At 48.3% G+C, this 20,003-nt stretch overlaps 1 protein-coding gene across 1 annotated transcript in view; it reads left to right on the top strand.

Moving 5' to 3' along the window:
- The window catches only part of Otof (otoferlin), a 106,941-nt gene that overhangs the window by 14,973 nt on the left and 71,965 nt on the right, over positions 1 to 20,003 (top strand). Inside the window, exon 2 of the mRNA XM_037198077.1 lies at positions 5,563 to 5,621. Coding sequence (XP_037053972.1) covers positions 5,563 to 5,621 — 59 coding nt within the window. The remainder of the gene's footprint in view (positions 1 to 5,562; positions 5,622 to 20,003) is intronic.

The following is a 20,003-nucleotide window of genomic DNA, read 5'->3' as shown; positions in this document are numbered from 1 at the left end:
TCAACTTCCCTCTGTGAGGGCTGAATGGCAGGGCTGACACAGGCCTGGGAAGCCAAGACCCCTTGCTGCCTGTGGAAATGGAAGAGCTTATGGGGCCAGCAGCCCCTCAGTGCCTGCCTCGTCTTCGCAAAGGTCTGTGTCTCTGGCAGGGCCAACTGGAAAAGAGAACTTAGTCTGTGCAGGGGGCGTCTTTCGTGCTGTGCAATCACGTCCCATGAGAAGCTAGGACGTGTCACCCTGCACATAATACAAGCACACGGCTCACCTGCATATAGGAAGCGGGCTGCCGGGTGGGTGTTTTTAAATGGCAAATGACAGAAAGGTTCTCATTCTATTAAGATCCTGAGCCCTCCGAGTCGTGATGGGACTATCAGATGGTGGGGTACCCACGACACTCTGAGCTCAGCTCTGCACTGACTGGCTGGGGAGGCGTTCATTCCAAACCGAACGGCTCAGCCCTCAGAGGGGAGGGTGCGGTTCAATTTTCCATCTAACCTCCTTCTCACCTGACCCCTCTCCACGCAAGGAAGAGGTGATTTTCTTTCCAGCTTTATTCTCCATCATCCCCGTGGCGAGAAAGGGGATTGGGTATTACGACTTTTAATGGTTTTGTCCGAGGCCATTTAAAAGGAAGCTGAAATGTCACTATCTAAGACGGGTGGTGGATGAAGTGGATGGTAAAGTGGAAATGAGCTTCAGCAGGATGAGCTTCCCAGTCGGTCTTCAGTGATAAGCCGGAATGGTAAAGAGTCTCTGGCTCTCCCCAGATGTGGCTCTTCCAAAGTGTGCCGGCGCCCTTTGTTTTCTTAATACATTGCTCTTTCCACTGTTTCTGCATGATCTGTTCAAGCAAATATTTATGTTTGTAGGAATATGTTATTTGTATACGGAAGGAGAGAGAGAGAGTTCAGCTCCCCCATTTGGACTGTTCTTCCCAGCTTCCTCTCCAGTGCCCAAGACATTGAGGTTTTTAGTTCATCTCCAGGTAGAGCTGAGCTGAGCTGAGCTGAGCTGAGCTGTGCACAGTCCGCGGTGACTAATTTCACTGTGGTTTGCATCCCCTCCCCGGGGCTGTGGGAAACAACAGAGGAGTGCTTTATGCGATTCAAACCCACCACCACCTTCCAGGACCCCACCTGTCCTCCCACAGCTGAGTTCCCCAGCTTTTCATTCCTGGAGACCCCTGAGCCTAGCCATAGCCAAGGCTCATTAAGACCTTAAACGATGAAAAGGCCTTTGATTATTCAGAGCTGTGGGTCCTTGGGGAAGCCCAATGCACACCAGCGCTCACCTGATTCTCGAGTTATATTGTGCGTGTGGCCTGAGGGAAAAATTAACAGAGGCACAAAGCTCGGGTGTCATGGCTCACGCATCCCGCTCACACGTCCTCCGCCTCTGCTGGCTGCCTTCAAATGCATGGTCTAGCTTTTGCTTTCCCATTTTTCTCCGTTTGTTTTGTCCCTGGCTAGTGCTAAAGACTCTTTCCCATCTCATCTATTTCCCATCCATTTTCTATGTAGATGACTCCTCTGCTTTATAGCATCGGCGTCATTATCTCAGATGCAACCAGGCAACCATTTCTATGTGTACCTGCCACAAACACACACACACACACACACACACACACACACACACACACGGGGCCAGCTCTACCTCCTGTCATAAAAAACGATTCAGGCCCCAGAAATCTCTTATTAAACAGAATTGAATGGCTGAGCTGGCCAGGCAGGGTGGCTCGCACCTGGAGGACAGCTGAGAGTTCAAAGCCAGGCTGGGCTACAAATGTGAGACTGTTTCAAAAACAACAGACGAGGCCACGGAGACCCAGAAAATCTGAGTCAGTTCCTAAAGGGAACAAGCCTGGCCAGGCCTCTATGCTCACCTGCATCATCCCTGACAGGGTCTTCAGATCTCCTGGGAGAAGAGCATGTTTGCCTAATACCAAATCACCTGGCTGCCCAGCCATGGCCACCAGTGACAACTCACACTAACCCCAGAAAGGACTGAGTTCAAGTTGGAAAAAGTCTTCCAAGAGATAGACCCCTGGTTTAAGTTGGTGAGGACTTAGACTTATTTCCCCTTTGATTACAAAAGTATGATCTGTAAGAAAAAAAATCATATATATACATAGTGAGGGATACACATCAGAGACAGAGTGTCTAGTATATATAAGGCCCTTGTTTGAGCTCTAGTACCACACACACACACACACACACACACGTGCACACACACACGTGCGCACACACACACACACGCACACACACACGTGCACACGCACACGCACACGCACACACACGTGCACACACACACACGCACACACACACGCGCGCACGTGCACACGCACACGCACACACACGTGCACACACACACGCACACACACACACACGCGCACGCACACGCACTCGCACACACATATGAAACCAAATGAGATAGCCCAAGCCTAGCATCCCAATACTTGGAAGACTAAGTCAAATCTTGAGAGTTAAAGACTAGCCTGGGCTACATATCAAAGACTAGCCTGGGCTACATACCAAAGACTGTCTCCAAGAAACAGACAAAACGAGCAAATAAAAAGACTAGACAGGGGTTGGGGATTCAGCTCAGTGGTAGAGCGCTTGCCTAGCAAGTGCAAGGCCCTGGGTTCGGTCCTCAGCTCTGGGGGAAAAAAAGTAAGGAAGGAGAAGCTGGTTGTTTTTGGCCAGGCAGTGGTGGCGCATGCCTTTAATCCCAGCACTCGGGAGGCAGAGGCAGGAGGATCTCTGTGAGTTCGAGGCCAACCTGGTCTATAGAACGAGATCCAGGAAAGGCGCAAAGCTACACAGAGAAACCCTGTCTCGAAAAATCAAAAAAAAAAAAAAGACTAAACAATTTTTAAAAACATATATAGTATACATAATGTGTAGTAAAAACGTTAAGCACGTACATGCTTGCAGTATGTACTCTTTGCTCCACAGAGATGATTACATTTAATGATTACAGACTTTCCATGTGGATGTGGAAATATGTGTATACAACTGGGGAGTTGTTTTGGCTGAAGAAAGAAGCTCCTATCATAATGCAACCTTTTTCTTTTTAGTATGGAATTGACAGAGCATAGTAAGTTAATTGTAAATTTTTTTTTTTTTTTTTTTTGTTTTTTGTTTTTTCGAGACAGGGTTTCTCTGTGTAGCTTTGCACCTTTCCTGGAACTCACTTGGTAACCCAGGCTGGCCTCGAACTCACAGAGATCTGCCTGGCTCTGCCTCCCGAGTGCTGGGATTAAAGGCGTGCACCACCACCGCCCGGCAATAAATAATAATTTTTAACTTCATCTACTTGTTTTCTTCCTGATAGAAATGACAACCCTTCTCATGGGATCACATCCCATTCTCCAACAGTATATGCTCTCCCTTATCTGTATCATTTCTCCATCTTATGCACACTTGTATCTTGAGCATGTTTTATATGACACTGACCGAAGTCTGTTCCAACCCTGTGGCTTCCGTTTTTCTGGTCCCCTGAGGGTGGGATCCTGTAGAAATTGTTCATCTTCTCATCTAGAATCACCATGGCCCTGTACATCAAGAGTGAATGTTTCTCAAAGGGGTTTGGACTAGTAGGTGCCTTCACCCACCCCTCTTAGCCTGGCCCCACTCTCTAATTTGATTCTTCCAGAAGCTTGGCCCAGACTAGAGAGATCTGAAAAGGTGATTTCACCCTTTCTATCCAACAATCCCCAAGTGAGGTGTGTAGATGTCAGGGTCGGGTGTGGAGGGTGGTCTGAGACACACATGTTCATCCAAACCCTCTATGGCCTGTGCCGGCAGGAAGGGAGGGGCCAGGCGCAGGGCACAGGGAAGAAGCCAGCTGAGCCTGTCTTCTCTTTAAGAGGGGAACACAGAGGTGGGAAGAAAGACGACAGAGAAAAAGAAAGGCCATTGGCCATGGGTCAGGAGAACCACCACCCAAGAGCTGTCTGGTTGCTGGGCGGTGGTGGTGCACGCCTTTAATCTCAGCACTTGGGAGGCAGAGGCAGGCGGATCTCTGTGAGTTCGAGGCCAGCCTGGTCTATCTACACAGAAAGTTCCAGGGCTATATACAGAGAAACTCCGCCTTGAAAATAAACAAAAAGAATGAGCTGGCTGGTTGTGTTACTAGTTGGTTGAAAGTTCTTTTGCTCAATTCAGACAGAAGTCATGAGCAAGCAAAGTGATGGCGTCGGCAGCTGTCGGCAGCTCTGTGCTTTCCATACCAGCAGTTCCCAGCTCCCAGTGTCAGTTCCTACCCCCACCCCCATATCCCACCCCTCCATGCCCCCCCACACCATATCCCACCCCTCCACCCCCCCATACCATATCCTGCCCCTCAATACACATCCCCCCAAACATGCACATACTCTTTAGGACTCTTCAGTAGTCAGAGCTCCCAACTCCTAGAAGCTCCCCATTGCTCTTCACTGCACGGCGGTTCTCCAACCGCTAGCTACCCTCAGAGTCACCAGCCCCCAGCTACTGGCAGCTCTCAGTACCCGCGGTCTTCAGTGCGACCAGCTGTTAGTGCGACCAGCTGTTGGTGCCAAGAGCCAGCTCAGCGTGCCAGTAGAAATCACTGGCATGCAAAGTAAAACCATCTGAGAGAAACTTCATTAGGGCAGGTGTGGTGGCATACGACTTTAATCATGAGGCAGGGGCGGGTGGATCTCTGTGAGTTCAAGGCCAGCCTGGAAGTCTACGTGTTGAGTTCCAGGCCCGTCAGAACTAAGCAGCGAGTCCAGGTCTCAGATTAAAAAAATAAATAAATAAATTCTACTAGGACTTCCTCAGGGAATAAGGGAAGCAGTACATAGACCACCCCAATTAAGGGTGAGGGGGTGCTGCTTAGAAAAAGGGGCTCACGCATGCTCAGAGTCCCGTTGGCTAACTGCGGACTTTTACATAACTATGCCAGTCTGCCCAGGCATGGTGGGCCTGCCTGCTCTGGCTGAGCAGCTTTGAGGACCCAAATGAGGACACCAGAGGAGCAGGTCACCTAAGAAGCTGGACGATCAGTCACCTGGGACTCCACAGGGCATTTAAGCAAATTCTCCCAGAGCTGTCCTCAGTCATCCCTTGACTTAAGGGAAGTCGGGCCCTAAACCTTGGCCCAGGTTTTGTGTGGGCAGGAGATCCTGGGGTGGGTGTGGGTGTGGTCACAGAAGGGGGATAGACTCCCCAAAGTCCCGCTAGTATGCAGAGGCTCACTAACCCCATCAACCAGGCCTCTGTGGAGGCAGCAGAACTGGGCAGTGCAGAAGACCAAGGGGGTCCCCCAGGTACGTGGTAAGACAACCAAAGAGCCCCTGGGGTCCACTCTTCTACTCGGACTAGCCTGGGACTTCCTGGGTTTTAGTGTCCCATTTATAAAACTGAGTTAATGACACTTGCTGCGGGAAGGTCTGATAAGAGGCTATGGGTGGGGCCTCCCTTCATTTTGGAGAGAGTTGTATAGTCATAGTGTCAGATGCTGTTCTGACACTCTCAAGAGAGGTGTGTCCCCAGCCCGCTGTCTAGACAATTCTGACTTTAAGTTCTCCTCCATCCACAGGGCAGTCTTTCTACTCCCGGGTCCTGGAGAACTGTGAGGATGTGGCCGACTTCGATGAGGTAGGATGTCTGGGGCCCTGTCCCCAGGCCCTTCCAGCAAGCACTCCTCTCTGCCCTCGGGGTATGTGCTGGCCCTGAACCCTGGGTGGCTTGTTTGCAGCTTGCCTCCTCTGAGTGACTTCCTGGGAGGTGGTAGGTGGGTGGGTGGGTATGGAGGCCTCCACACAGTAACAGCTGAGCAACCAGATCCAACTTCAGAGCTGCTGCCAGATCTGGGCCCCTTGGCTCCTGGTAGAGAAAATGCCCACCAGAGTTCTAAACTCTGTGCAAGGCTCTCCGCGGGTCCGTGAGGTTGCCACTAGTCATTCCTCAGTGTCTCGGGGTATCCTTGGAGTAACCAGGCCACAGGGCTTCAAGGACGCCCATATCACACAGGAGTCACCCTCTCTAAGAGCATCAGGGCATTTTCTTCTCCTCCCTAAGGTTCTCAGAGCTTCCTGGGTGGGAACCTCCAAAGACATACACACAGTGGTTCCCCCCCCCCAAAGTTTATCTTTTGAACTATAGACTCAGGATCATTGAATGTCTAAACTATTCACTTCAGTTTGTGGTATATCATCGTATTAGCCCCTGTAAGGCCGCACTTAGGTCTTTTGGTATGTATGTGTGTTTTGGTATACATGTGTGTTTTCTCCCTGGATCCCATTCTTTTTCTCAGACTCGCAACACCTGTAACTACACTTCCAAGGGACCCGATGCCCTCTTCTGGTCTCCGTGGGCACTTGTACACATGTGATAAGTGTAGCTAGAGTTTTCCTGCCTTGCCCACAGTCAGGACAAATCTCTGTCACCCGCCAGTCCCACAGCCGCTCAGACCCAACCAAGCAAACACAGAGACTTACATTGCTTACAAACTGTATGGCTGTGGCAGGCTTCTTGCTAACTGTTCTTATAGCTTAAATTAATCCATTTCCATAAATCTATACCTTGCCACGTGGCTCATGGCTTACCGGCATCTTCACATGCTGCTTGTCATGGTGACGGCTGGCAGTGTCTGCTTCTACTTTCTTGTTCCCTCAATTTTCCTCTCTGTTAGTCCCGCCTATACTTCCTGCCTGGCCACTGGCCAATCAGTGTTTTATTTATTGACCAATCAGAGCAATTTAACATACAGACTATCCCACAGTAGATAAGTATACATATATTCAGGCAAACATTTATACACATATAAAAAATATTTAAAAAACTAGAAACACTCAGATGGGTGAAAAATGAGATCTAAAAATTTTATCCATTCTAACGTAGGCAGCGAATACCTTTTGGTGTCTTACACCTTCTTGCGAGATTTGGACTGCTGTAAGCATATGTTTGTTTACTTAAATGACAATGTGTTAAATATTTTCTTTTCTATTTTTTCACCATATACTGTTTCTAAGTTCCATCTGTGTTACAAAGCGCTGCTTGGGACACAGCCAAGGCAGGGTGACCAACCATCTCAGTCAGCCTGGGATGGAGAAGATTCCAGAGAAACAGACCTTCAGCGCTAAAATGGGGAGGTCCTGGGCAAGCCAGGATGAGTTGGTCACCTGCCCTCTCTACCAGGGAGGGTCCCTGGCTCATGGCATTGAAGATACAGAAAACAGCCTCCATGCCTCTCCTGCATCTGTGTGAGTGTCTCCCCAAGCTGAGAGAAACAGAATCAGAAACCTGTGGCTCATGGAGCTTTCATACACTTAAAGGGACCCAGTGCAGCCACAGCCTATACAACAGAGAATGAGTCTTCCTGTGTCCACATCCACGTCTACAGTGGGATTTCCCAGGCCCCTGGTTTTCAACAGTCCAACAGGGATCTCTTATTTACTCTGCAGATCCCTGATTACTAATGGATCTGGATGTCTCTTGACAATGTCTTTAGTCTTTTAGCTTCCTCTTTTGCAAATTATCATATTCCTTGCCTTTTTTGCCAGTTATGATGTCTGGTTTTGTTTTGGTTTTTTTCTTACTGATCTTCTTCGTATATCCTGGGTGTCAATCTCTGTTGGTTTTAGATGTTTGAAATGCCTGCTGGGGATGTAACTCGATTGGTAGAGTGCTTGCCTAGCATACACAAAGCCCTGGGGTCGGTCCCCAGCACTGTGTGAACCTGACATGGTGGCACCAAAGAGGTAGATTAGGAGGATCAAGAAGTTCAGGTTGTTCTCAACTACGTATCGAGTTCAAGGCCAGCCTCAGCCAGATAGGATCCTGTCTAGAATGAAAGAGATGGAGGGCGGGGAGGGGAAGGGGGATGATATTGCTTCTCAGTCTATCAACTCTCTGTGAACTGGGTCCAAGGTCCAACCGTTGATTTGCTGATTTCTTTCTGCTGTTCTGCTAGCTGTGGCTTACTGTATTTTGAAGCTGTGCTATTAGTTGCTATATAATGGCTTCTTCTGTTTGTCCTTTTTCTCATTTGCTAGCATAAGGTTTCTCTTCTTGTTCCCCATGATTTTTTTTGCATTGATGTCTATCTTATTGGATACTAAGGTTGCTACCTAGGTATCTGTGAGACATGACTCTAATCTAGTATTTGAGAGACTGAGGCAGGAGGATTACAAGTTTGAAACCAATGTGGACTTCCTTTTCACACACACCACATACACACACTCACACATACTGCAAATCTCAGGTTATTTTTCTAGACTCTTTTCAATTTCTTTATTTTCAATCTGTTTATGTTTTTAAGTTTAGATGGATCTTCTTAGGATAAAACTTTTAGAGCTCATTTTTCACCCATCTGAGTGTTTCTGGTTTTTTAAATATTTTTTATATGTGTATAAATGTTTGCCTGAATATATGTATGCTTGTCACATGTGTACAAGTGCCCAAGGAGACCAGAAGAGGGCATCGGGTCCCCTGGAAGTGTAGTTACAGGTGTTGTGAGCCTCCATATGGGGGCTGGGACTAGAACCTAGGTTCTCTGCAAGAGCAGCAAGTGCTTTTAATCACTGATTTATCCAGTCCCAATGTTTCTGTTTATAAATCAATGATGTTACCCATTTCTACTTATTGCCATGGCTATGACTGTCAGGTTTATATCCATCAGCATCTTGTTTTCTATTTCCCACCTTTTTTCTTTGCTTCTTTTCAGCTTATCATGACTTGAGAAGGTTTATGTGAAAGTTCATAATCTTCTATACAGTTACCCTTATAAAATCAAAGTCCCTACTGATAACTCGTAGAAATCACTTAGAGTAGTTTATCATTAGTGTGAGTACTTTAATAGTTTTCTCAGGCCTCTTTGGTTTCTCCATCTCACTCCACCTCTCATGTTAATACTGTCTACATCAGCCATTCTTTCACTTTGTCCACTGGAGTCGTGTTTTTGTTGTTGTTGTTGTTGACTCACTGGGGGCCCACCACCCAGCTCCCGAATAAATACATGGAGACTTATTCTTACTTATGAATGCCTGGCCTTAGCTTGGCTCGTTTCTAACCAGCTTTGCTAACTTAAATTATCCTGTCTACCACTTGCCTCTGGGCTTTTACCTTTCTTTATTCTATATATCTTTCTTTCCTTTTTACTCCATGGCTGGCTGTGTGGCTGTGTGGCTATATGGCTGGGTGGCTGGGTAGCTGGGTGGCTAGCCCCTGATGTCCTCCTCTCCTTCTCCTCTTCTTGCTCCTCCTTCTTCTCTCCTATTTATTCTCTCTGCCTGGCAGCCCTGCCTATTTCTCTCTCCTGCCTCGCTATTGACTGTTCAGCTCTTTATTAGACCAATCAGGTGTTTTAGACAGGCAAAATAATAGCTTCACAAAGTTGAATGCAACATATCTTTGCATCATTAAACAAATATTCCACAGCATAAACAAAAGTAACACAGCTTCAACTAATACTCTACAATAGTCCATTCTAGACTCCTTCCACCCAGGAAATTTTTTATGCAACCTCATGCATATATTTCCGTAAAACAGGATAGTTGTACAATAAAACGTTCACTGATAATTAATCATGAAGAACTTTATTTTAAAAATGTCTTTGTTTTCCATATAATTGCATTACTTATTAAAGCAAGCTTACATGCTAATGAGATGGATGTGTTTGTTGATCTAACACAGCACCATCCAAAAATATGCTAATTTGATATGTCCCAAAAAATGACTTGAGGAAAATACTAAAAGTCTTTGCTTCCATAATTAAAACATTGTTTCTGGAAGGCCAGGCAGTGGTGGCGCACGCTTTTAATCCCAGCACTTAGGAGGCAGAGCCAGGCAGATCTCTGTGAGTTCAAGGCCAGCCTGGTCTACAGAGTGAGCTCCAGGACGGGCACCAAAATTAAACACAGAAACCCTGTCTCAAAGAAAAAAAAAAAAGTTTCTCTGAGAGCAGAAAACTTCATATCTACAGTTCAAAACAAAACAAAACCCTGCAGCTCATAAGGTACAAGAATCTCAACCTGAAACACAATGTTTCAGTGTTCGTACACTGTTGTGTGGTGTGATGAGTGTGCAACACAAAGTTAGTGTGGTGTGTTCAGAGCCAAGGCTGCAGTGAAGCTGTGGGATGCGGCACAGATGGATGAGCACTACCAGACATGCCTCACGTTAGTTACATGTCTGCTTTTAAAGTGGCTTTTGGTCACAGCATGCTTAGAAACCTTTGCTGTCGCCAAATTGTTGGCCACTCCCACATTCGACTGACTGTGTGGCACCCACATGGGGTCCCAACCTCTGCTTTGGGAGTTATGTTGGATTCTGGGTTCTATCTTTGAGGATGTGAAGTCTCTGTGGCTTTTGCTTGCCTGGGCCCTCTTTTTCTTTTATAAAGATAGTTAGTCTTTATAAAAATCCCTGATTGAGCTGGACAGATGGCTCAGCGGTTAAGAGCACTGGCTGCTCTTCCAGAGAACCCGGGTTCAGTTCCCAGCACCGACATGGCAACTCACAACTGTCAGTAAGTCCAGCTCCAGGGGATTTGACACCCTCTTTCGGCCTCTGTGGGTACTGTATGCATGTGGTGCACAGACCTACAGGCAGGCAAAATACCCATATACATAAAATTTTAAAATAAAATAAAATAAAAATCTCTGATCATTTTTAATTCTCAGATCTCTTGAAGGACCCCTTGGATTCTGTCCTCTTATTTGAGTAATCTATCCAAAGGAGTCATTTGGTCTTTTTATAGTCCGCCTTCCCAAGCTCTATACATCAGAGAATATCTTTCTTACTTATTCATATCTGGATATTCCACTAGATAGAAACTTCTAAGTTTTTCCCCCCATGGTTGAAAAGGTAGAATTCTACGCTACAGTTAAAAAGCCTGACAGCCACAGATTAGAGCTCTGAAGGCAATCTTCTCTCTTGCAAAAAAAACATGAATCCCATATATATATATATATACACACACTGTGTTCTTTTGTCTATGATATATATACATCATATATATTTGATACAATATATATTTTGTAGCTGGAGAATTTCTCTCCAGCTCCCGCCAAGTTCCGCCAGTCCCGCCAGTCCCAGAGCTCACTTATAAAATAAACACACAGACTCTTATATTATTTAAACTGCTCGGCCATTAGCTCAGGCCTACCATTATCTAGCTCTTACTCTCATACTAAGCCCATTTCTGTTAATCTACATGTTGCCACGTGTTCCGTGGCTTTACCTGTTGCCTCTACATGATGCTCCCTGAACTGCAGCTGGTGTCTCCTCTATCTTCCTCTCCTTTTGTTCTTTCCTCTCTGCTAGTCCTGCCTATACGTCCTGTCTGGCTACTGGCCAATCAGTGTTTTATTTTTTAACATATTTGCCATACAGAACATCCCACAGCAATATTTGATATATATGGTGTGCGTGTGTGTGTGTGTGTGTGTGTGTGTGTGTGTGTGTGTGTGTGTCCTGGGAGTTGAACCTAGAGCCCTGTACACATTAAGCAAGTGCTCCATCACTAAAGCTACACTCCAACCTGTACTGAATATTCCTTGTATATTACATTTATCTAGTTAGTTGGTGGGGGCATCACACACCAACACACCAAGAAACGTATGTGGAGCTCCGGGAGTGACGCGTGAGGGCCAGCTCCTCCCTCCTTCTGTGTGGGTTTGAAGACCACCAGTCACCAGTCTCGACTGCAAGCCCCGTTATCCACTGAGCCCTCTCACCAGCCCGGTGTCCTGGTCATTCTTCAATTTTATTATGATGGGTCTGGTTGTAGATTTCCCTTAGTGGCTCCCATGTTGCAGGGTTTTGTGAGCCTTTACAAATCTACACCTTTTCCACCTTTGTTTACTATTTTAAAAAACACTTCCATCCTCTTCCCCAATTCCTTATTAAAAATATTGTTCTCTCTTCTGCAACCTGAAGCGTCAGTTGCCACATCCTGGGCTTTCCCCTTGTTTGAATTGATCCCTTTTCGCTGTCTCTGGAGGAGACGCTTGCAGTGGGTCCTCAGAGCACACTGTCTGTTCTCTGTTACGGTTCCTCGTCTTCCCTCCAGATTGCTAATTCATTTCTAGAGGGTCCACGCACTGTGCGAAGTCAGTGAGCTGTCTTTTTTCCACAGGAGGTGCACTACCCAAGTGCCTTTGCTTCCCTCTGGGCAAGGTCCCTGTATGGGCCACACTGGGTTTGGGCCGGTTGAGAGAGAGGTACTTTGGGCTGAAAGAAGTGGGCACAGAAATGTTCGGACCCCTCCCTGGAGTCCGGGCTTCCTCCTGGAACCTCTGAGGAGAAACGCCAATGGCAGTCACTCTGACATCCAACAAGAGGCATGAGCTGCTGGCCTCTCTACTCGCATTATTGCCCACCTCAGCAAGGCTCTTGTCACAGTTTTATCAGAGATACAGATGGCCATGGCAAACTGTTCCTCAGCCTTAGGTCTCATTCTTGCCCGGCTCCTCCCCTCCCCTCTGACCCCACACTGGCAGCCTCCTCTGATGGCCACCAGCTTAAACAGCCCGAGATATATTCAGGTGTCTGTGTCCTTTTTGTCTGTCTGCTTGGAATCCATCTTTCCCTCCTGCTACGGTAGTTCTCCAGAGTTGACTTCGGAGGTGAGAACCAACAGTCTGAGTCACCATCTTGGCCTAAACCAAAAGCTCAGTCACACACACACACACACACACACACACACACACACACACACACACACACACACCAGAACAGCATCTCCTTTTTCCTCATGTCTGTCTCTCACGTCTGACTTCATTTGTCCCGAGAAGGACCTTCATGGCAGACTTGAGGTCCAAATGAACCATCAGGCTGAGGGGCCACCCAAACCAGTTACTTTTCCTCCTCCCGGGCCAATGCCTTTGGCCCAGGTATGGTACAGCTGAGAGTTTGGACCCAGAGCCCCAAGTCCATTGCTCACCCACTGGGCGTGTCCCTCTGCCCCTCGGACAGCTGGACTCATCACCAATACTGTGGGGAGGGAGGGGTCTCTTCTTGCTTTCTCTGTCTCCTCCCTGTGTGGCTTTCAACTCCAGCTTAGCCTCAGTGGCCCATTTGTCAAATCATGCTGGAGATGGATCTGCCGTCTCTCTGGGAGACAATGAGCAAAATGAGGGGCAGCTGTGACACAGAGACCCTGGGGCATACAAAGCTATCGTGAGGCTGCAGCCTAGCCCCACTGCACAGCCTGCTGGCTCCCTTCCCACCTCCTCTCTTCAGTCAGGGGCTCCAGATCACTTCCTCACGGGCCTGCCTTGCCTGGCCTATAGCAAGCATCTAACTACCCCCTTCCAAGATTTCTAGGGGCCCTATTGGCCCAGATCCCAGGCAGTGAGCAACCTGATGCCCCTTCCAAGGACAATGCCACCCCTTTCCATGCACTGCCCCCGGGACACCTGAGCCACAGATAATGCACGACATTCAAAGTTAATCACCATGTCCATCCTCTTTCCAGAGCAGCCCAACACGGATCAGGTAAAGGATGTCCTCGATGCCACCAGACATCTACAAGGGGCATATTCTGAGTGTCAGAAGGGTGTCTGAGCTAGTGGGAAGGACAAGGATATTCCATACAGGAACTTAACATTGGGCTGCCTCTGGCAGTGTCCAGGGACCACAGGGAAGAGGCAGCAGCCAGGGAGCTATGGCAGACACTGACAGGATCCAAGAGCCACCACCAGATGGAGAGAAGCTTGCTCATATGCTCCCTGGCCTTTGGGGGTGGGGGTGCTGACCAGAAAGTTCCTGGTTATCACAGAATGGAGACCCACTGGTAGCTGTGTGTGTGAGGGCAGGGGGGGTACAATAGTCTCTCAGCCATCCCCTTCTGTCTAGTCCCCATATTAACCCATAGATGATGACACCCAGGCCCAGAGAATGTCCCTTACAAAGTTACAGAATAGAAGAGGCCAAGCCAGGATTCTAAGTGGACACCACCAACACAAGATTTGAGGACCTCCCTGGGTGCAGCAATAAAAAGCCGGACAAATGCTTCCAGACTCTGGCTGGCTTGTCCAAGTGAGCCAGCCTCCCTCTCCTCCCTCTAATAAGTGGCCCATTAGCCTGGCTACTCCTCATGAGCATACCCCAAGGCAGGAGAGGCAACTCCCCGACCCCCAAAGAGATCATGGAGATACATTCCTGCCCCAGGTAGACAAGGCCTACATTCCTCTGGCTATCCCTGATCGAACCATCCAGAGGTCCCTGAACAAGCCTGGGAAAGAAACCCTTGTGGATTTGCAAAAGATCTATCTCCTGTGTCCTAATGTTCTGCCTAAGGCCTTCCAGAACTGGCTTAGAGAGAGAGAGAGAGAGAGAGAGAGAGAGAGAGAGAGAGAGAGAGAGAGAGAGAGAGAGAGTGATCCATAGCTTAGGGAGCCTGGGAGTCAGGAGGCTTGGCCTCTAACCCCTCATGAGACAGTGTCTCTGGGTCTTGGACTCTTCCATAAACAACAGGGGGTCTTCCTTGCACGCTGCCTTGTAAGCCGGTTCACAAGGCCAAGACAATGAAACCACTCCCCTGTTAGGCAAAAAGGTAAACGTGCTTCTACTAGGGTAAGGAACCCAAGCAAGGGAGGGGCCCCTGCTTGATTCAGACACAGGTAGATGAACTTCTTTGGACTGAGCAACCTGAGTGGACAGGAGGTAACCGGAAAGAAAACAATGCTCCTCCAACAGCAATGGAAACAGAGCCCGGAGGTGTCCCCTTTCCTAGGGGCTGGAACCCGAGATCCCTCATTGAGCTGGTAGCTCTGAAGAAACTAAGGCAGGAGGCAGTGGTGGGGGGAGCAGGGCGGGGGGTGGGGGGTACACCGAGTCTGTCTCAATCCCAGCCCGGTTTGGCTTTAACACGGGCACTGTGTGGGCCCTCCCACCCCCAAGTAACCACACTGCTTCAACAATGCTAAGCGGAGAAAGCTTTGCCTGCGCGTCCACTCAGTGTAACTGGCTGAGAGGCCATCGTCCCAGGTCACAAGAAGCCATGCCAGGATTTAAACGCTAGTCTGTCTGATTCCAGGGCCCCGGGGTGACTTGCAAGGGAGATAAACAATTCCGCCCTGCCCTCAGGTGCTCAGTACACACAAAGCTGTGGGCCCTCTGAGCTCAGGTAATGGAACCATCTTCAGGCTGGGAATGACTGAGTCAGACAGTCTGCCCACTTCTGCTTACATCTGGAAGGGGCTACGAGTTCCAAGGGGACGGGGATGTGACTGTCTTCTCAGCATTGGTCTGACACACAGCACTGAAAACATGAGAAAAAAAGGGGGGGGCGGAGAGGATATCTGCTAGTCTTGCACCTGTTACGGCAGGCAGGCCTGTGTCCAGCTCTGGGGTGCTCAACAGAGCTAGTGGTGTGCACAGGCCCCCAGCTTGGCCTTTAGGATAAGCCTTAGGCAAGGCACAGATAAAATTACTTGAAAGCGCCTTAGAGGTCAGTTAGTCGAGCCTCGATATTTTACAGTTGTAGGAGAGGGTCTATGGGGGAAGGAGCTCCCCGAGACTTGCAGAGAAACACAAGGGTAGAACTAGAACCCAGATCTCTCAGCTCCCAGAACTGTTTCCATTATACCCCAAATATTTACGGAAAATCTCGACTCTCAACTCCCCTCCCCCTACAGCTTGTGGGGCTGCGCCTTGAGGATGCTAGCCTGCTGATAGGACATTGCACACCCAGCCAGTGAGCAAGCTGGGGATCATCCAGGTCATCCTCCTACACATAACAGGGAGCTCTGTGGAGTCCCAGGTCCCTGAGACTGACAGGACACAGAACACTGCACCCTGGCCACTGGTAGCCAGGTTAGCCTAAGCCTGGAGCTGGTGAACTGGGTCACAACTAGACACTCAAGGGGCTCCCAAGACGCCTCCAGATGGAGATCATCTTTCCTCTCTCCACTGCTAGTACTCCCCTACCCCCAGCTCCTGTAAAGTCTCATGCATGCTACTGTTTCAGGTCAGTTTATCTTCAGAGCCATCTAGGTAAATCCCCAGGCCTGGGAAACACCCCACACCCCACACCCTGCACCCCTGCATTTCTGCACCCCTGCATCCTTGCACCCCTGCACCACTGCATCCCTACACCTATGCATTCCTGCATCCCTGCATCCCTGCATCCTACGTAAGGCCAGCTGTTCACAGATCTGGTACACAGAAGGATGCTCAGCAAACTTGTGCCCCTGAATGGTGTGTGATGACGCGTGACATCTGAGGTAGCAATGTTTGGCTCAGCTGCTACCCTAACAGGGACAGGGTCCTGGGTTTGGGATTGAATGGAGCAGGATGTTATTAGATGGTGAGTTGGGTTTTATTGGCCCAGTCTCCAGGCAACCACTTTTTCTGGGCACTTCCAGAAATAAAAGGCACCACTCTCAGCTTCGATGGCCACAAGAAGAGACGTATGCTAGTGCTGCCCAGGCTGGAGATGTGCCCTATGTCCCCAGAAGCCTCTGCAGCCCTGAAGTGTCTGTCATCATGAAGCCAAGTCTTGCCCAGCTCCTGGAACAACAGCACCATAACAACACTTATAATAAATGGCTCCATTAACTGAACACTTCCTGTGTTCTGGCTCTATGCCAAAAGCCTGGCCAGCCTCATAGTTGCCCCCAAAGAACACACTCCTGCTCTCACCTGATGGGTACCTGCGCTATATATAGTCCCTCCTATTGTTTGAGAATTGTTTGCTGAGTATCTGCTGTGTACCAGATCCTGTAACGGGTGCAGGGAAGACCCAGCAAACCAGACAGACACCCTGACATGCCTCAGCTCTGCTCCTGCTCTGAACGCCCAGAGAAGGGTCATCATGACGTTCTGCGAACCAATGGGAAGAGGAGGAGCAAGAGAACTAGTGAGTGTGGATACCGAGGCAGGGGCATGGACCCCAGCCCTGCTGCTGACGTGACATGATCTTCATATAGACCTGACAGGGAGAACCCTAGGCAACATGGGATAATGTCACGGTTGTCCACTGCTGTGTAACAAACCCACCCAGGGACTGACAGAATCCACAGTCTACTGTGGCTTCTGATTCTGAGGCTGGCCACCTGCTGGGCGGCTGTGATGGCGTCACTACATCCATCTGGGTCCTTTGTCTCCTCCTCTGGGCCTCACATCCTCCAGGGCCTCTCTCTTCCGGCCGGATGGCCTGGACTTCTTATGTGCCACTGATGTCTAGGACAGTGAAGAACAGAAGCTTCCAGGTCTAGGTGCCACTCAGCGTCACATCTGCCACCTTCTATTGTGAAAGGCAGCCTTCAGGCAGCCTAGACACAAGGAGAGGCAACACAGACTCCATCTTGTGACTAAGGAGATGAACTCACAGAGAAAAAGGAGACGTGGGGACTGGGAGCCACAGAGGTAACAGTCACCCCTAGATAACAGTGAAGTCACAGCTTCCCCAGTGTTTGCCTTGTACCTGAGCCGAGGTTAGGTGGTGTAACCTCCTCTCTACACAAAAGAGAACTGGGAAGTGAGGTAACTCCTCCAAGATCTCATAGTTGTTAAACCTCAGCCCCAGGGGTCGAACCTGAATAGTCAGTCTACCTCTTAGTTAACAAGCTCCATGGCTGGTGAAGCTAGGCAAATCCTGAACCTCAGTTTCCTCATCTGTGAGGTGGGGTTAAATTATAGACTGTGGGACAAGTGGTTGCCGGTGCCTGAGAGGTGGTCCCCACTCCATAAATAAATGATTTCGCAGCTGACAACCTGGACTGATAATCAGAACCACAGGCAACCTCTTGAAACTCAAGAGACAGCCCAGTGCCAGGGAGTCAGTCTTGAGCTAATCTTGGAGACTAGAGTGTCAGTCCTGCCTCAGCCACAAATCAGTGTGTGCCCTTGGACACTTCTCTCTCAACCCTTTCAGGGGATGAGCATCTTGGCCATGTTGATAGAGCCTCACCTATTGCTAGAGGAGTGCCCTGGAAATTACTACTGTGATAGAAACTTCTCAGAATTCCCCCCAGGCAGATACTTCAGGAGTTAAGTAGCATCATCTGGTCGGGGAGGGTATGGTGAGCGATGGCTCCTGGGAGCCCCCAACTCCTGAACTCTCCCACCTTATCTGGCTGTGTTCTTGGCATATGTGTGTATCACAGCATCTGGTTAAAAAAAAAAAATGACGGTCAAAACGAGACAACGGACAATGAAATCAGGGTGAAAACAAGCGGAAAAAGAGACATGAGACATGGAAAGGCCCAGGCAGACGAAGTGTGAGGGAAGCAGAGGCAGAGACAGGGCAGAAAAGGGTCGGGGAGACATATTGGTTATAACATGTACAAAGAGCCCCTACAGTAGAAAAAGAAGCCAGGACAAATAATGGCTTTCGTTTCTGCAGCTCTATGTTCTCTTTCCATATCGCATCCTACCACGTGTCACATGATTTCATTTGGTTCCTGCAACAGCCCTGTGAGGTAGATATCCGTCTTAGTCTGTCTTCTGTGTCTATAACAAAATAGCCAAGACAAGGTCATTTCTAAAGCATAGAAGTTTGTTTGGTTTGCTGTTCTGAAGGTTGAAAAGTCCAATAATATGGCACCCACATCTGCTTGGCATCTGCTTAGGCCTTACTGCATCCCAATGTGTCAGAGGGCATCACATGGTGAGTGAAGCAAGCGCCATGCCTGGCCTGGATCCCACCTAAGGTTCCAGCTCTGTCAGTATCAAAGCTGGGGACCAGGGGCTGTAGATGGAAGTTTCTGCCCCACTTGGTTCTGCAGCCATTCAGTCCCAAATAAACACACAGAGACTTATATTAATTATTAAATTGTGTGGCCTATTGCTCAGGCTTCTCTGTTTAGTCTCATGGCTTGGTACCTTTTCTCAGTCCAACATTCTCATCTTACTCTCTCTGCCTCTGGCTGGTGACTCCATCTCTGCCTTTCCTTTTCCCAGTCTTCTAGTCTGGTCACCCAGCCTACACTTCCTGCCTGGCTACTGGCCAATCAGCGTTTTTTTTAAACCAATAGGAGTGACAGATCTTTACAGTGTACAAGAGCATTATCCCACAGCATTCCCCACCCCCCCCCTTTTTTTTTCTTTTTAAAACAAAATCTAATCTCCTTTGTTTAGCTTTTCAAACCAACAAAGAAACATCCATAATCCACTTCTTGGGGAATGTGGGCATAATTTTCTAGGCTACTTCCTGCTGATTGGGGGCATTGGTAATCTTTGGGGATCCTGAGAAAATTTAGAATTATAGTTAAAACTTGGCTGTAGTAGTCTGTGAGGCTGTATCACCTTAGCCAGTTTCCTTGAAGCTGTTCCAGATGTTGAATCATCTGGGCCGGGGCTGTCATCAGAGACCTTTCAGGGAGTCTTGGTCGATCAAACCATATCGGCCTGGAAGCGATCCACAGGTTCTCATCTTCTGTGGAAACAAAAGCAGAACCTCTTTTCCCAAGCAACATATCCTTAGACCCAAATTTTGAAGACAAGACATCTTTAAAATATATATGCTGATTTAACTTAGCAGCTCCCATAATCAAATATCTCTCTGTAGTTAAAAAAAAATTTCCAAAGACGACACAATAATATACAGTATCCAGATTCTCTGTGTATTTTCCATTTTTACATTGTCTATTGCATTTTTTATTACTCCATTTCTTTTTTTAAAGATTTTATCTCTTTTTTTCTCCAAGCCTACATAAACACTGTAACCTGTTTAGAGGTTTGTTTCCATCTGAATCTGTCTTTATTGCATATCTGTAATCCTTTTCGGACCAGAAGAGTTTTTAAACTGCTAAACTGTGTGACTAGGATAGAAGCGTGGCTTTGGCTGCTGGCTCTGCCCCACTCAGGCTTTCCAACATGGTGCAGGTACCAAGGAGTCACGCTTACCTCCCCAATTCTGGGAAGCAGCATTAAGGAGCATGAGCTGTGTTTTTAAGCCCGAGGCTGTACTCTCAAGCCTGCAGGCAGCAGCTGGGAGAATCCTCTCTGTACCAAGGCCTCTGGGAGAGACTGCAGGAGACTGCCATGCCCCTTAGCTCGTGGCTGCTGGCGGCCAGTTCCATCTTG

Source organism: Peromyscus leucopus, chromosome 22, assembly GCF_004664715.2.
Source record: "Peromyscus leucopus breed LL Stock chromosome 22, UCI_PerLeu_2.1, whole genome shotgun sequence".
Taxonomy (NCBI): domain Eukaryota; kingdom Metazoa; phylum Chordata; class Mammalia; order Rodentia; family Cricetidae; genus Peromyscus; species Peromyscus leucopus.
This window is presented reverse-complemented; position numbering and strand designations above follow the sequence as displayed.